The sequence below is a fragment of the Thunnus thynnus genome, chromosome 4 (genome assembly GCF_963924715.1).
Source record: "Thunnus thynnus chromosome 4, fThuThy2.1, whole genome shotgun sequence".
In the NCBI taxonomy this organism is placed as follows: domain Eukaryota; kingdom Metazoa; phylum Chordata; class Actinopteri; order Scombriformes; family Scombridae; genus Thunnus; species Thunnus thynnus.
Genome location: NC_089520.1, coordinates 11,059,241 through 11,077,718, shown reverse-complemented (window position 1 = coordinate 11,077,718; position 18,478 = coordinate 11,059,241). Strand labels below are relative to the sequence as shown.

Sequence of the window (18,478 nt, the reverse complement as noted above, 5' to 3'; positions counted from 1 at the left end):
GGTTGTGAACTGCCATCACAGTAGCAGCCTTGTATGACTGCCAGTGAGTTTCATTGAGCCAGTGATGTGGGATAAGTAGTTGTAAATCTGCATCATGTGACGTGCATACTTCCAAATTCCTGAGTGTAATAAATCAGTCTGTGTCTCCAGGACATCTCTGCTACATCACAAAAGCCATCTCACAGCTTAAGAGGAACAAGGAGAGGCTATTAGAGGTTGTTGGCTGCAGGTCTGCTTTGCTTCTCTGAGGCAGGGGCGTGTCAGATTTATAGTGTCAGCGAAGTGCTTTAGAGCCAAAGGAGGACGAGCGAAGAGGGCTTGGTGTTGCCATGGTGACTGTCAATGATGGGGTCTGTGTGTTGAGTGTACAGGATGTCGGACTATGTATGTGCGTATTTGAAAATTTACAGCAGATTAAACTAACAATGTTTTTCTGATTAACTGTTTAGTGTATATTTAGTGTATGTTTGTTAAATATTACAGTGATGTAAATCAGCAAAAAGCACCAATTGTTAACTTTTCTGGAACTTTTGATCGTATCACATGATCTTCATGGAGTCTGCCCAGTCGTTAAGGAACCACCTTAAGGACTTCTCTTCCACTTTAGCTTAAAAGTTGAGTTTCAGAATTCATTCGTGACCTTGGAAACAGGCAGTTGACAAAACCACCTTGCCTCAAGGTCCATTTATTAGCTGTTGTGGAGCTTTTGATATTATCAAATGATCTTCATCGGAAAATGGAGTTTTCACAGTTGTCGTGAATGAACTTTGAAACTCAACTTTAAAGCCAACGTGGACAAGAAGAAAGAAACCGTGGAGATTTGAACATCCACAATTTCATGACAACTGGGCAACAATCTATATGCTGATGAAGACCATATTTTACACGACTGAAAGCTCCAGAACAGCTAATAAATGAGGTGAGATGGTTTTGTCGTCTGCTGTTTCCAAGGTGAGAGAAGTCCTTCAGGTGGTTCCATAACAGCTGGGCAGACTCCATGAAGATCATGTGATATGTTCAAAAGCTCCAGAAAAGTTAACAAATGGACATTGAAGTTTGATTGTTTTGCCAATTTTCATAATTAGTTTAGTCATTTATCAAACACCTGCTGTTTAGTTTTTTTAATTATAAAAATTGTTGTCAATTAAGTTTTCGCTGTTCAACTAATTGATTAATTTACTAATTGTTTTAGCATGGATTGTTTCAGTATGAAAGTGTTTGTGTGTGATTTGTGTGTTTGCTAATAGGTATGACTTGCTTATGCAACATAGAAAGAGCAATATTTGTGACACCTGCAGTTTAGTAAATCATGCTGTATTATAAACTCAGAGTTTTCACTTTGCTGATTGAGCCTTTGCAGTTTGCCTTTACCTGACTGCATCACTGATTGTGTTTCCTCTCAGTGGATCTCAGTTCTAACAGCCAGACATCAACAGAGGCTTTCTGTGTGTGTGTGTCTGGTGGCTATTAGCAGCTGCAGTCTTTGAATGAGTCACTCCCATTTTACCCACTGATATTCCTGCCCAGTATCAGCTTCCCTCCGTTGAGGACTCAGACTGTGTGTGAGCACTTTGACTCCAGCAGCTGAACCAAGGGCTTCAATAAACACCCTGTCTACCCTGCCACTCCGCACCGGGCAGTGGAAAAAAAAGGTTATTGATTACAGACAAACTGGAATGGAGAGCACAGAGGTCCTCCACACTAGAATTGATTGAATTCTTTTAACCCTGGAGTATGAGAAGTTGGATTTACACAGAATACTAAATGGTGTTTACATCCGTGCCAAGCACACAAATTTTGTAGCCATGACTTGAGATTTTACTTTGTTTCCCACTTTGATCAGCAAGAGATGTCAAATTAAAGAGTGATGATGTTAAAATATCTAATTCTAATGGTTTTCATTGGACTGCGTTTTGGCGGCCATACTGGAAGTCCACAGCAACTAGTGTTGGGTTGCAAACCTCAATAATTTTTGAGTACCAACAAAACTATGTATAGAACAAGACTTACAGTCTACAGCCATAGACATAGTCACAAACCAAATAATTGGACAAAGTAAAATGTTGACCTGATAATGCCGCTAGATAAAAGGTGAAAAAGTGATTAACCAAAGTTATGTCAGTTCAGCCTGAGGGAGACATGAATTTGTGTGCTAAATTTAATGGCGATCCATCCAGTAGTTGATGAAATATTTCAGTCTAGACCAAAATGTTGGATTGACTGACCAACCACCAGACCGACATTGCCATCCTTAGAGCCACACCCCTGGCGTGGCAAAACAAATTTCAATACTAAAAGTTGAGACTAAATGCTCGGTCACATTCTTGAACTTATGTTTATTTTATTCTTTATTTTTAATGTTTATTTAGTCAGAGAAGTTTCACTCTCTTCTTCAGAAACACCTTCATCACATTCTAGGTTGGGCTCTGATTAAAAGAAACAAGGACATATGACGTGTCGTCCATTCAAGCTGGAAGGCAAATGTGTTTATAGCTGTTCCAAACGCCCACATATTAAAAGCGTGGTGTAAAGTCTTCCATCATAGGGAGAGTTGAGACACAATTATGATTCAAATGGAGATAACAGCACACACTTTCAGAAAGTCTTTCCTTAAACGCATTCATCATGTTTCACTCGTTTGTACACACAACAGATAGATAGATAGATTGTCAAGCACTTTGTTTGAAACATTGGCCTCAATCAGTTACACACATTCAGACCTGGAAGCTGGGATTTGTTTGCCTCTAAGCAGCTCAGTGCTCAGGGATTCAGATCATTTCTAATTTAACAATCTGAACTTTTAAATGTCATGCTGTTTCTTGAATTTGGAGGACTTCAACTTGGATATAATATCTAGACATTGTGAATGAAGAAAAGTTATCTGTTGATATGTCCATGAAGGCACCATATGTGTTTTTTTAGAGGATTTATTACACAAAATTTATTACCTGTGTCTAATGACACGGTGAAATGAAAGTGAAATGGCCCTCCCACTAGCAATGTCTCATTCTGGTCCCTCTTCCGCTAAAACGCCCCACCGCAACAATGAAAAGGATGTTGTCAAATCACTGCAGGAAAACAGACTCAATTATAAGATTGTGTTTTCTATACGAGCACCAGACCTGCAGCCCTTTCAGTTTTTCTTTTGCCTGCACAGTGGCCGTAAATTACTTCCTGCAATAATGGGATATAACACTGGGGTCAAATGGAGCAAGCCCCGCGGGGAGAAACAAGATTAGATGATACACAGATGGCACATGCTGGAGAGTCGTGCATCTGCCTCTATGGATAGAAATTACCTTTATTTGAGATTTTTTCAGGACTTAAAAGGTTTCAGGACACATTCCTGATCAGCATCTCTGCAGGTTTTTATCCTCTTTTGTATGATCAGTGGAAAAAGGTGTCAATATGCAGCCTCTCTGTCCATTATCAGAGGACTGTAGAGTCGCTGTTTATGGATACACACCTGTCTGCTCTGATTCATTTTATTCTCAGCGTCACACTAAATAACAAAAGAGCTTTGTGTATTTGTAAGGCCATTCATAATCCATTTTTGAGAAAAAAAAAACTGCGCTCTCCCTGGATAATTTCTGTTATTTTGAGGATGTTAGTATTTTTTTATTCATTTATTCATGCCTCATATATTTACAACATTGACACATTGTGGCTCATACATCTTTCTCTCTCAGTTGAAGGCACTCAGACTATTCAGCCTTCACACGTAGCATCCATTGTACATCAGCAAATCTGTATTGATTGAGTGCACGCAGCACGGCTGACCCGATGCCCCGATGTTGACTCATCACTGTCTGTCCTCCACAGAAAAGCCTTTATCTAACCACCTGTGAGACTGTCTCCTCTGTCCTTTCTGTCTTCCTTTATCTCTGTGATGAGTAACTTTCTGTCCCTTTCTTTCCATCCCTCTATCAGTCTGTCTATCTCTCAAATCTCTTCTGTCTGACTACAAGGAATGTGTGTGACAAGGGAGAGCCTTCAGTCTCCACCCTCCCTCGCACCTAGCTAATTATTGATGGCCCAATGTGTCTTCTCAGGGATATGTCAAGGTTCAGTCTCGCAATATGTGTGTGCGTGTGTGTCTGTGCACGTAAAAAGGCGTGCTAGCCCGCAGGATGTGTCATGGTTGCAGGTGAGCAGTAACGCTCTTTGACTCCAAGTCGCAGATGTCAGTTTTCCTGAAGCCTGTCAGATATTACTCGGAGAGACGCTGTCGAGGACTGAGAGGCCACAGGGAGGAAAGACCAGGTTTAGTAACTGCTCTGATCTGTAATGACACAGTCTTACTTTTAGGCCGTTACAGTTGTATTTAACGCGAATTTGTTGTGGTGAGCTTCTACCGACAGGTTTCTCGTCAGCGATATAAGTTGAATTCTGACTCGAGTGAACGGATGAGTTTGTTTCTTTTTGTAATTTAAGTGTTATTTCAAACAGTTCATGTTCAAAAAGAACCAAGAAAGTCATCTTAGGTGAGGTTCATGGACCTTGATCTTTGTCCTCTCCCACTGAAGGAATGGATCCTTGGACGCCCTCGGTATATTTTTTAAGACACACATGCTAATGTGAATAAGATGCAGCCAAACATTGTATCTTCTAGCTCTGTAGCTGATCATCTGAGGCTCTGTTTCCTGTGTGGATAATTGGCCTCCAAGTGACCTAAACTTGTCACCCTTTGCTACCACTAATCAATTAGATATTGATTGCACTGTGTAAAGGCTGTAGCTGCTAAAAAAAAAATAGGTTGGACACTTATTTAAGTCTGCTTGTGTCCAGAACTTCTGTATTATTGATGATACATGAATATTATAGAGAGACAGAAATGAGTTTCAGTTATTCTGCTGCTTTGACCCTCATCGAAGATCAGTTATTGCAGGAATTTTAATTGCATTGTCTTTTTGGATATTATTATTTGTTTTGATACCGCGGCAACGCCATTTCCTGTATGTGTTTGACCAAGGAGGCGCTTCTGAGAATTTTTCAACACTGCGTTACTTTTTTTTCATTCATACAGATATACACATATTTGTCCTGGGGAGTTGCACAACAGCTACAGTCCTCCACTGCTGGCTGTTAAACAACACCGTGACAGCAGCTGTGGGCGAAGTGCCTTTTATCCAAGCTTCCTCAGTAACAGCTGTTGAGGGAGGTGAGGAGATTCTCTTCCGTCATTCACATTTTATTTACCTGCAACATTCATGTTTGCGGCCCAGACATCCGCTGAGGATGCAGGATACTTTTGCAAGGCTGGAATTGTTTATCGGGGACCATCAGTAGGAATATTGCTCTTTGTGAAAACTGGAGATGAGCATATTGGTTCATAAAATAAATTCCCTCAGACACACCTGGGAAGATTACTCACTCATGGATCTGGGGTTTAGATTGCTGTACACAGTGTAGATGTGTTTTGTGATGTTTGGATCAACTACCTGCGTTACATTTTTGTGGCCTAAAGATATAAAACTTAATAGACCTAAGGTTCTTCTTCAGGTCCATAGATGTCCTGCTCATTTGTATTGATCTTTGCGTTTTATAATCCAATTGTCTTGACAGTAATGTGAGATTACATCAAACCTTAAAGAGTTCTCCACGTGAGTCTGGTTGGTCATCTCCTCTATCTGTTTACACAGCAGAATGAATTATTGATGAGTATGGCTCTAAATATAGGACTTGAATCTGATGAGGGCGGCAGCAGCAATACAGTTTGTCCTGAGGGGGAAGAAGTGCTGCATTTGAATAATGTGGCCAAGATCTCACCGTACAGTAAGTGTCTGTGTGCTCAGAGGGCAGAGGGCAGCTCCAGTTAGAGATACAGCAGAAGTATCGGTGTGTGTGTGTGTGAGAGTATATAAAGATGTAATAGATAGTGGAAATTAGTATTTGATGGGTGTAATTAGTTGGCTTTTCAAGGAGCACAAAGAGCTACTGTGTGACTGTCTGAGCGTGAGAGAGGTGATATAATTTGTTTGTTTGCTTGCCTGTCTTTGAAGTGTGACCTCATTTTTCTCTAACTCTTTTGGAAAATGTCAGCAGCCTTTTTTTTTTTTTTTTGTTCTTGCTATCTTTCATCTGAGTTGTCAGTATGATGGATGCACTGGGGAGGAGTACACTGGTGTGTTTCATGTGCTTTATTTAACGACTCTGTCATGAAAGTTTTACTGGTTGTTATATTCAAGACTTAACACATTTCACGTTATTGATGAAGTAACTAAGCGTGATGTGAAAACATATAATATTAATAGATTCTGAATCTTGCTTGTGTCTGTTAATTGAACTTTATGTGGAAAAGACATGATTATGATAAATGATTATTCACAGCAGAGTATTGTTATGTGTCTTAAAACATGTCTGGGGGGGATCTTTAAATTCAGGCATCCCAGGTACGGCTGGGTATCAATACTTTTCCAGTAATGTTCAAAACTTACTTGTGCTGATACCAGAACAAGAATTTGCTGAATGTCTTAGTATCAAGACTATAAACATGTTTTTCCAAAAGGTATTTTTCCAATTTCCCCATTTAACACATGCAGATCAAGTGCCCAAAATTCTGTTATTTTAAGGCAGTTTTTTTATACATGTTTAATCACTGATTAGTATTTATTCTTGATTGGAAAATGAGTGTTTTGTGGATAAATATTTACTGCACAGCAAGTCAGTTGTGATTAATGACCGTCATTTTAATCTGTAGTTATTAGTCGGGTGTCTAAAACAGCAGGAGAAATGGTTTATTATGATAAAATCTCTCTGATAGAGAATGTATTGTTTCAGGTTGTGTTCACTGTAGAGTTTAAAATGCAAATACAAGTTTGATCGGTTTGTCTCGTTCCATCCTGCTGACATTTCATACTTCCCTGAGACTTAGTGACCTAGTTGAACACTTCTGCTTGTTCTGTATTTTGCTGTAACTTATCTTGTTGATTGTGTGCAAAAAAGTTTATTTATCTGCAAGAATGCATTTGAAGTTGGGCTAAAAAATGGGGGGAACATGGGCGTGTGCAGCTTTATTAGTCCATATTTTACACTGTGTGCTTTTGAAGAACCTTATCTATTAGTTAATAATGTCCTGAAGTTAACAGTTGTGCTTTCACAAAATGTAGATTTTTGGAAATACATAAATTCTGGCCATGGGGGGTTTAACTGTGGTATCGTAGGAAGATGTAAAGGTTTTGGGATTAAATAGGAATGCACCGCTCCAACTTTTTCTCCTCTGATTCCAATTTAGATACTGAGTACCTATCCCATATCTATCCAATAGTTGTGGTCTTTTTAAAAATCTGTATACCTCACATTGGAATCATTTCTTTGTAAGGTTATTGCTGTTGTACTAAAAACTGAACTGCTGACTTACTGAATAAATGTAACTGAGAACGAAAACACTGATAATCATCCCACTGATCAGAGCGCTGCATCCCTGGGGTTAAATTCCCAAAAAGTACCATCATTTTTACAGTATATTTTTACTTAAAGTTGCAGTTTTTGTATGACTAGAAGCTCAGAAGGGACTTTGTTCCCAATATCTAAAAAAGGAAAGGAAATATTTGAAAGAAATAGAGGTTTTGAGAAATTGGTGTATGCTATGATACTAACAATTAGTTCACAGCTATACCAAAGGATATTTTTCATCCATATCCTCTGTTATGGTCTTCTTTATATCCATCTATCAAAACCATGCTCTTCCTCTGCTTGCTTTTGAAGTATATTTTAGCATGATGTGTGAAATCACAAGTGCAACAGAGATGGCTTTTGCACCACTGTAGATTTTCTCACCTTACCCATCACCACTGTGACCTGTCTGCCCTCCGCCTCACCTGTCCTGCTCACATCTCCGCATAGAGATGATCAGCAGAGACACACAGTAATGCACCGCCGTCTGCAGTCCGCCGGGTCCTGTCTCAGCGTGACAGTCGGGCCGTCAGACTGTGACATCATGCCAGTCTGGTTGGCTGGGTGATGGAGCTCCAGCTGAGACTGCGCCAGAGGTCTCTCTCTCTCTTTTGTCGTACTGGCTGTTGGAAAGCAGAGGATGTCTTACTTCTGAGATAACGATTGTGCTTTATATAACGCTGTCGAGGAGCGGGCTGGTGAAAGGTTGTCCTCACAGCTGCGGATGTGGGTTACCAGTGCAGTAGTGATGACAAATAAAAGTACAGTCATAGATTTTTTTCCTTGATTGGATTTGGCTTGGCTTAACTTTTGTTCTCGAACTGATAAGTTGTTAATTATTAATCATTTTATGGCTGCCATGTCAACAGCATGGACCTGATCTCTGGTCTCGCTCCAAATTCACAACAGCTTACGCATATGTATCTCAGGGTCACCTCCACCCTTCATGTCCTCAGCTCGATACCGTCATAAATTTAAAAACCCCGCAGGCGCATATTTTAGATAACAGAGCTTTTGTAAAACGATGATGTAAGTCTTGCTAATTGTGTCCTGTGTGGCAGTAAAGTTAACTATCTGTCACCTCTAACCTGCTCTCTGATCATTCACTGTAAATACAGCCCATCAAACAGTACAGGTACTGTCATTAAGATGTATTTTACATAAGTATGTTGCTTATGTCAGGCATATTTGTGATCATAAATTATGATCATGAATTAAGTTATGTCTTATTGCAGCGGTGCAGGACGAGGGCCTGGTCAATGAGAAGCATTGTCGACTCATCATAAAATCACTATTCAGTCGTCTGACAGCAAAAACATTAAAATATGTGAATGGTTACAACTAAATTGTGAGTTCAGCTGTAACCGTAACTAGCTGAGACTCTTTCTTTCCCACTCCTGATCAGATACGGGCTGTGATCCACAGTTTTGTTGAACGAGACAAAATAAGACATTTAGCTTTTTCTGGTTGTTTAGATATTTTTGTGTGGATAGAGATCTTTACCAAAAAGACCTGAAAATGTGACTTAGTCAGTTAATGTGAAAGAAGTATCAGATTCCAGTCATTACTGTAGAGGCTACACTCATTATTTATGTCTCTCAGCACTTAAAATATCCATGACTAATAACTTCAGTAATCTTCCCTAGTTGTTGCTGCTTTTATTAAGTATATAAATTAGTGAAAACCTGCTTTAATTGTTTTTTTGGCCACTTGGGGGCAGCAGAGCAAGCTGTAAACACATCATTGACATATTAGCACCTTATTAAGTTGATATGGTGAACTTTGGGATGTGACTTGATGAATGTCCAATATTTTCTTTCTTTTTACCGCTTGTTTCGTCTCCAGAGAGAGAGAGAGAGAGAGAGAGAGAGAGAGTCCTGAGGGAAATATCCAACTGTTCAGCTGCTAAATTCTCCACTATGTTCACCAGCTAGTCACTAACTTTGTCTGTCTGCTATTAGGTAGCGTACAGTGGGTTTATTAGGGCTTTTTCACTGAAACCAGGGATCTAGGTTGATGAGAGGTGAGAGCGAATTGAGCCATAAAACTAAAACAAAGAGCTGAAGAATGTTAAAATGCTCCACTGAGCTGAGGGGAACTGCAGAGTCAGGTGATTCTTCTTAGTGGGTTCGTGACAACAAGTGACACCCTTCGCATCATGCAGAGTCGTTTTATCCGTTGTTACAGTACAAAACATGAATGCAGCTTTACTCTCTTCTAAAATCCTCACACTCTTTCCTTATGTCTGTCTGTTACTCTCTTCATATTCTTCTTTACCACTTTAACCAAAGTCTGTTCATTAAACACACACATACACATCCACACCACAGTATCTCCAGTGCCTGCTCATGAACACAAACGGCCCCCTCTTCTCCACCCTCCCACCCCCCCACCCTCTTTTCTCTCCCTCCTCTCTGTCCCTCTGGCCTGCTGCTCTGTCTGAGCCATTCAAGCAAAACACCACAGGATTATCCCCTCACTCATTGAGAAACACACACACACACACACTTTGACCAGCGCTCAGTGCTCCGGGCAGGAAGATCTCAGATCACAGATTAGAGTGACCGGCTCCTCGTCCTCCACTCTGCACGCTGATGCTCCATCGCTCAGTCAAAAATAAACGAACGTGAGGGGAAAAGGAGGAGGAGTGGAGGAGAGGGGCTGACTGCTGAAGGAGCCCACGTGTCTCTGTTCTCCTAGCTGCAGCCTTAGCCGCTGTTAATGGAGGACTGGGGGTAAGCTTTTGTTGCTTTAGCGGGGGGCTGTTGTTCTCCTTTTCTGCGTGTTGGCAGTCTTTGTTTCGGTTCAGCGGAGGGGTTCGACTCTCTCGATTGCGTTTATGCTGCCGGCTCGCCGTGCTGTGTTGTGAGTCGTGGTGCTTTTTGGTGCCTGTGCACTTGCTTTAGAGGGATGGGGGATTCCCGATGCTCTTGCTCTTGTGTGTGTGTGTGTATGTGTGTGTGTGTGTGTGTGAGGGTGCTGGTCTTGCAGTGTTGAGACTGCAGGTTGTGCTGATGAAAGAGGATAAAGAGTGGAGACTGAATCCAAGAAATGTGGTGTGACTAAACCTCAGAGCCGCCAATGTTTGGGTTTGTGTGTGTGTGTGTGTGTGTGTGTGTGTGTGTGTGTGTGTGTGTGTGGGTAGATATTGGTGTATTGTTTTGTCTGTTTACAACAAATAACTCACCATATAGTGTGCTCCAATTAGAAAAAAAAATGTAATTTCTGTCTTAATTTCATCTCTACTTGTTGACTTTGATGTAAAAGTAGAGGAAGCTAGTCGGTGGTTGTTTTCCTACACTGCGCTCTGCCTTTCTGCAAGGGGCTATCCTGAACAAAAGCCTCCTCTCGGCATGTAGCTAATGGATTAACCAAGCATGATGAACACCCACTTCTCTACCCCACGCTGCATCCGACCGAGGCATTTGTTTTGCCTGTTAGGTATGACCGCTGTGGAAATTCCTCTCAATTATCTGGATTTTTGGATTTTGGAATCTCCTCACTTCCCTCTCCCCCATTTCATCTTTCTCCTTTATTGTGAAAGTGCTGCTCCATCCATTGGTCCATGGTTGACCCAAATACCCATGCAGCTTTCACCCCTCCCCCTGACCTCCTATCAAAACACATCACTGCTCCTTCTCTTTCTATTGTTTCAAAGCTGTTTTCTGCATCAAACCCTTAATCATCAGCAACAGCATTGGCTTTGTGAAGTTTTTGTTAATAATAAGGGCATTATATCGATATTATATTGATATCGCGATATGAGACTAGATATCGTCTTTTTGGATATCGTGATATCGTGATATGGTGTAGCCTAAGTGTTGTCTTTCCTGGTTTTAAAGGCTGCATTACAATAAAGTGAACTTACCAGACTGTTCTAGCTGTTCTAATATTTGCCTTTACCCACTTTAGTCATTATATCCACATTGCTGATGATTATTTATCAAAAATCTCATGTGTAATGTGTAAATATTTTGTGAAAGCACTAATAGTCATCCCTACAATATTGTTGCAATATCAGTGTCAAAAATATTGTGATATTTGATTTTGTCCATATCGCACAGCCCTAAAAAAGTTTACAGTCGTGAGAGAAACGTGGTCAAATCTTTGGTCGTCAATCCAAAACGTTGCTGCTAAATCAACAAATTCTCACAATGTGACTGCTGCTATGACCCACGTCAGATTATGACATGAAATGACAGAGAATATACTTTAAAGTTTAGGGGGAAAACACACTCATTCTCCTTAATACGTTCATGGCAAACAAAAACCAAAACAATGGAGGTGAAACGGAAAAGAACATTTGTGTGATTTTGCTGCATTTTCAAAACAAATGAGCCACACAGATGGATGACACTAGCTGATGACATGTCTCTGCTTTCATATACTTTTTTTTCAATTTACATTGTAGCACATAATCTGGCATGCCTCATATTGATGTTGCGCTGTATGACGCAGACTGTGACCATTTTATCATATGCATCTCGCACAATGTGACATGCAGTGAACTTTAAACAATCGTTGTTGTCTAAAGTCAAAGTCTAAAGGTGCCTTTACATCAGAAAGATACCACTATCATGTCTGTATGAGAAATATACAGCTACAGCCAGCTGTCAGTTAGCTTAGCCTAACATAAAGACAGGAAACAGGGGGGAAAAGTCCAAAAGTCATCATATCTTATTTGTCTAATAAACCAAAAACCAAAGTGCGAAATAAGTTGTGGTTATACTGGGGGTTAAATGCTGGACTGTTGTTGTCCTGGAGTGCCATAGCCCACCGTAAAACCACAACTTGTCCGTTTTACACTTTGGTCTTTGTAAGGAGTAAACAAAAGACATGTAATGTGTTAATTAATGAGCTTTAGAGGTGCCGATAGGTGGATTTGTTACCTTTGCACAGAGTCAGGATACCTGTCAAGCTATTTATGCTAAGCTAAGCTAACTGGCTGCTGTCTTCAGCTTTTTTTTTTTGAACAGACACAGATCTGCTCATCTACCTTGGTAAGAAAGCACTTTTCTCAAAATGTCAAACTGTCCCTTTAACATACAAAGTTTGTCATTCACCAGAGGTTGGATGACATCATTTCTCAGCATACTGTTTTTTGTGGCACTGCCGCATGCAAAACACATCAGTACAACACCACAGAATACATCCTTCTCAAATGCTCACAGTATCATCTATTTATTTTGCATTCCAGCAGAGGCTCCGTAAAACCTGTCTCCATGCTGCAGATGGCATTTCACTTGCCTGATAAGAGTACTGTCAAATAACTCTTCTCATTGTTTTGTTGTCAGTGCGAGTTTATTCTCTAGTACATTTGCATCTTTATGTTGCATCTTATCTGGATCTGCATTTCTGTTATGGTCATGTGTTTTGCTTTTTGTTTGTTGCTCCTACCTCATCTACACACATTCATATCTCCCCTCTTATTTTTTGCATTAGCTCTGTGTTGTATCACCTTTTGTGATTTATTCTTGCAAATATCTAAAGTAAACAATGTCGGGCTTTTTGTTATGTTATCATGTCCTGATGGGATAAAATGTAGCATCTCAGTAGCACAAGTGAAGAAGAGTTATAAAGTCAGCAAACTGACTCAGTAATTTTATTTATACTGAATAGTCCAATATCAGAAATCACAAATTTGTCATAAGGGGAGTTACAATCTGTACAGCATACAACACCCTCTATCACACAGTAATATCTGTCTAAAGTTTAACTTAGTTTAGCCACAATTAGCTACTGGTCTTACCACAAATTGCTGATTTGAAAAACGACCTTTCAACTTTTCTATTTCATTTGTACTCATTAAGAGTTAGCTTCCAAACAGCATTGATAAGCTGTTGAGCTGTTGTACTGATAATCAAACCCAGCTAGCAATAAGAACTTGATTCGGTCTTGCTTTAAAGAAGTTATGAAAATTAGACCTGCTAACTTCCAGGAGAGAAAGTTATTTTCCTGAGCTGAGCAACAGCAGATGAGCAGATTTTCACATCAGCACAACTGCATTATTAAATAAAGAAATGTGTCTAATACCAAGCAGAAGTTTATTGTGATGTCTCAAGCAAGTTTCAAGTCTCTCTCAAGTTATTGATAATGCATTTAAAACTCTACAGTATATTTTGGAAAGTGATAATGTGAGCATAATGGTCCTTGAAGCCCATTTAAAACAAATGTACAAAACCTAAATCAACCAGTACATGTTATAAAATGACACAAATTGCCTTTTGTTTATTTGCTTATCTGAAATCTAATGACATATATATTTTAGGCATAATGGTGGTTATGATGCCAGATCACATTAGTTTTTTTATGTCTGTCCTTCACTGCTGTTCACAGAGATTTATTAGTTTCTGTAGTAGTTTCTTGTTTTCTGAGATGACAAACAGAGACTTTCTGTAATAAGGTTTTATGAAGCTGTAATACGCACGTTATTGGCTGATTACCATCTTCTTAGAGCCCATCTTAATATCAGTAGGCTGTGTGAACGTGTGGCAGTTTAACAGTGTAGTCCTTATTGAAATTGCAGTGTAGGCTGTGAACTGAACCTGAACTGGTGGAGGTGAGTATGGCACTGATGAGGCTCCAGCAGCATGGGACCAATGTCAGCGTATATGCAGCCTGCCTGTGTCTTTGCCCACTTATTATGCTGGAGGTCTCCAGCCAATTAGATACAAGTCACTGCCTTCTTACTCTGAAGATGGGTATATCCAAAGTGCTAAGAAACCAATGAAAGTGAAACAATTTATTATGTTTACCAGTGCTGGTGTGTTGGCAGGTAGCTCCTGGGCTATAAGAAACCTTTGATTCTCCACAATAGACTTTTACTTATAATGGAAATCACTGTTTATTGTAGTAATTGGTACCTAAGTAGGCAGGCAGCTGGCAGACAGACAAACAGTACAGGACAGGATAAGACAACACAAGATTGTCTGATTGGACCACAGTCTCTTTCCCCTCTCACCTCTCATTTCGTGCCCTCGTTTCAGCACAATGGTCGTCATTAGTAATCATCACAGCTATTAATTTCTGCCGCAGCATATGAGGCCTTGGGATAATGTTAGTTGATTAGAATGAGGGAAGATTAGTCTGCAACTATGCTCCAGTTTTCCGACAGAGGCTGGACGAGTCGATGCCACTGAAAATTAATAGCCAGTCATTACATCTATTGACATAGTCATCTCAGGGGAGTGGAAAGAAACAGCCGGAAGCACTCAGGTTATGAGGGTAATATCAGTCAAGTCAAACGCTCTGCAGGTGAACTGTTGAGTTGCCCTGATGGCAATCATACTGACAAATACCTTTAGTTTTAAACTTTGTACTAACATGTAGTGGCTCATTTAGTCCGGTTAACTCATATAGTATCTGTTTGCAAATTGTACATGTTGATAAAGTTGTCATGATTATAGGATGATGATATTAGCATCGATTGACAGAAAAGTAATTTATCAAGCAAAACTGCCAAACAGTCTTTGGTTCCAGCTTCTCAAATGTGAGGATTTTGCTGCTCTTCTGTGTTCTAAATTATTGTAATTTGAATATCTTTGGACTTCTGACTCTCCATCAGACAAAGCTAGCCATTTGAATACGTCACCTTGAGCTCCAGGATATTTATGAGAGACTGTATTCTCCAGAACAAAGTCAGAGAAAAAGGCAGCACTCGGTAATTAAAAATCAGCAAAAACAACCACCTCATGTATTGGTCCAAGTATAGATTGGTACAGATGAATTTATTTACAATTTATAGGCTGAGAAGCATATTATGAGAGGCAATATTTCACTATTTTCTGACACCATATAGATTAACTGACTGACTGAAAAATAACCAAGAGGCTAATCAACAATGAAACATTTTGAAGTTGCAGCTAGAGCTGAAACAATTTATCAGTTAGTCAATCAACAGAAAATGAAGTGGCAACTATTTTGATAATCAATTGATTGAGTATTTTTTTTTGTCTTGAAAAAATGCCAAACATTCATTGTTTTAGCGTCCAATTGTGAGGATTCACTGCTTTTCTGCATTTTATTGGGAATATCTTTGTCTGTTGGATGAATGAAATGAGGAATTTGGAGACATTATATTGGACTTCTGGAAATATTTCACTATTTACAGACATCAGTCAAGGAAATTATTGGCAGATTGATAGGTTGATAATGAAAAGAATCATAAGTTGCAGCCCTAGATTACATTTGATGAATTTGCATCCAAAAGATGTACAATCTGGGCTATGAATATGCCATTTATTTGTCGGCCATGTGGTCATGTTCTCTACTGCTCTTTAAAAAGCAGCTTTACTCGCATTAGGTCAGCGCAGTTAATTGTTTCTAAGCATCTTGCATAAATGTTTCATGTGCACTGCCTTTTTCTGGTTACATAAGTATTTTGTATCCACTTTGAAATCCATGACACAACATTTGTGGGTATTACACCAACAAAGCATCTATGTTGAGATCACATGAGCTGCAGGAGTACGAGCACGAAATTTGTAAGCGATGCACTGAAACTAAAGAATACATAAGTTTATTTTTTAACGTCATAACCGCACGTAGTTTAAGGAGGGAAAATGTGATTTTAGAGACGCTGTTTATATAGCAGCATTGTTTGCAGCCTATAACCAGTTAAAATTGTTTATGCATCTCACATACAGCTGTCTGTCTGTCTCTGTGTTCACACTCCTCTGTCCTCGTCTTCCCTCACAGTGCATGAGGAGCGTCACTCTGCAGACCGCCACAGCCTGAAGCCATCCTGCCAAATCTGGGACCATGTCTGGAGCCTACGACGAGTCTGCCAGCCAGGAGGAGACCACAGACAGTTTCTGGGAGGTGAGACAGCAGAGAACGGTCTTTACAGATTAAACCTTACTGGGAAGTGACACAAGTGGCGTAATGATGAACTCTCACTGAACCTGCTTCATCTGAGAGCTGAAAAGGAAGATCCGGGGGCCTCATTTAGGCACAGATTTGTATGTAAACCACAAATGTGCTCATTTGTATGCCGAGAATGAGATTTATGAATGGTGTTCAATCACTGAGCACCTGCTGCTCCATATGCAGATCTCTGAGTCGGCACCGATCTGTTAATGATGTTCACTTTTAATCACTCAGCATAATGACAAACTGGTTTTGGTGCCATTATGTCTAATTGAGTTGACTAAGCCAGCTAAATTTTCTGTTATGCAACAAACTGTTAAAAGAAGTGCAACAAGTTGTTAAATGCTTTGGTCCAACCTGTAATGTGGCTGACAGAGTTCTTCAGGAATAACTGGCACTATTTTCACAACTATGGATGACACTGCAGTGGTACGCTGCCCCCTCCTGCGGCACCGATGTGTTGTTTGTTAGCTGTGATTCTTCGTTTTCGTCACTTATTCTTCAGCTCTAGTCCAGGTGACACTGTTTGTAGCGTTTATCACCTGTCTTCATGGTGTGTCTACCTCAAGCTCAATTACTGGTTTAAACCTTTGTTAATGGACCTATTTGTGAAACAGGTTGTATTTTTCATTTATCATTATATGTAGGTGTAGATTTACATATTTAATACCAGTTTTATTGACGAGACAGGCAGTTCTTATGCACATGTTTAGGTATATATTTTTATAAAATGAGACCTCATCCTTTAAGGTTGAAATTGTTCTACTAGCTTCCTCCACATAATTAGGGTTTCGAGCTTGTTCACCATCTATCTCCACAGCTACAGCATGCGGGTTTCCAAAGGACCCCTGTATTTAATACTGATTTCTATTTCTTAGTGTGACTTTCACTCAGATTTTTTTCTGACTTCTGTCCCCAGTTTAAAGATAGGAGTGGGAATGACAGACAGGCCTAAGCATGCATAATGCAAATTATTGTTGCAAATTGGACCAGTCTGACATCTGCTTATTGTGTCAAACAGTCACTGTTTAGAGAAGCAGATGGTCGGGTTCAACCACATCACATATGTACAGATCATCAGGGCTCAAATGATTTTTCATATTAACATGTAACTGTTAAAAATCACTCATGCTTTTTTGTTCTGTCTAATGGCAAAAACAAATTTCTGATACATAAATATGTCCATATAATAAGCAAAAAAATCCCCCAAATTTGTAAATATCCTCAGTTCTGACGACAGGTTATTAAGAATGAAAGTACGTTGTACTGGGTTTCTCCCACATGATTACATCACCAACAGCCTTTCCTGAGCACAAACAGTCCCACGTAACTTGAGTTCCCAGAAGTTCATTTATTATATATGAAAGTAGATGACTGTTCAGTGCTCAAAGAAAAAGGTTCAACACATCTTAGGCTACAGATACTTATTGGCCTTCATGTGGCTGTATGTTTGGATCTGTATGATGGATAGAGTTTGTTATTTTAGACAGAGGAGAGGTATTTTCACCTCTTTTCCTGTCAGACTCGGTGTCTCTTCAGCCAGGTAGTGTGTTCAGGAATCAGCTGGAGCAGCAACGGTGCCTGCTTCCAGCACACAGTCACTACATCACAGTCACTCACTGCATTACAGTAGTGTCTGCTGCAGTGCTGCCTGCTGATCGCTGACTCAGCCGGCTGCTGCTGAAGCAGAGGGCTGGTGTGGAATACAATCAGCTGCTTTCATTAACGTTTGAGATTTGTTGAGTGTCATTTTTAGGGTTAGGTATAGGTAAACATCCATTACATTTTCAGCAAAACGCTCAAGATGCAAATATGCAGTCCTTTTTTTCTCAGTCACAAAGGTGTGAATTGAATGCAGTCAGTCTCTCTCTCTCTCTCTCTCTCTCTCTTCTCTGCGCAAAGCTAACAGCTCTCTGGGAGGTTGCTGCTACTGCGTCCATGGAGAGTTGTAAATTATATGACATAAGCCCATCCCCAGCTTTCATTGCATAACGCCACACGCAGCAGCAGCCTCTTCCCTGCTGATGCCTCCTGCTTTTTCAATGCACCACCTGTAGGCTGAACAGAGTTCCTTTGTAAGGTCCTTAGAGGAGCAATGCAGTACAGCTGTTTTCTCAATGATATGATAAAAAAAAAACATTACCTAGTCATTTTGACCCATTTTGTCATTAGTAAATCATTTTTCTCTACAAGAAAAATACCTGTTTTGTGTTGT

The 18,478-nt window shown here is 39.9% G+C and overlaps 1 protein-coding gene across 5 annotated transcripts in view; it reads left to right on the top strand.

The window, feature by feature from the left end:
- The window catches only part of pacsin1b (protein kinase C and casein kinase substrate in neurons 1b), a 31,000-nt gene that overhangs the window by 5,132 nt on the left and 7,390 nt on the right, over positions 1-18,478 (top strand). The window contains exons 1-3 of one of the 5 annotated variants that reach the window (XM_067586595.1): positions 4,173-4,263; positions 5,027-5,161; positions 16,093-16,215. In XM_067586595.1, coding sequence (XP_067442696.1) covers positions 16,156-16,215 — 60 coding nt within the window. In that variant the 5' untranslated portion in view covers positions 4,173-4,263; positions 5,027-5,161; positions 16,093-16,155. Of the gene's footprint in view, positions 1-4,126; positions 4,264-5,026; positions 5,162-10,033; positions 10,131-16,092; positions 16,216-18,478 lie in introns of those variants that run through there. The other 4 variants (XM_067586597.1, XM_067586596.1, XM_067586598.1 and 1 more) reach the window with 4 other exon arrangements.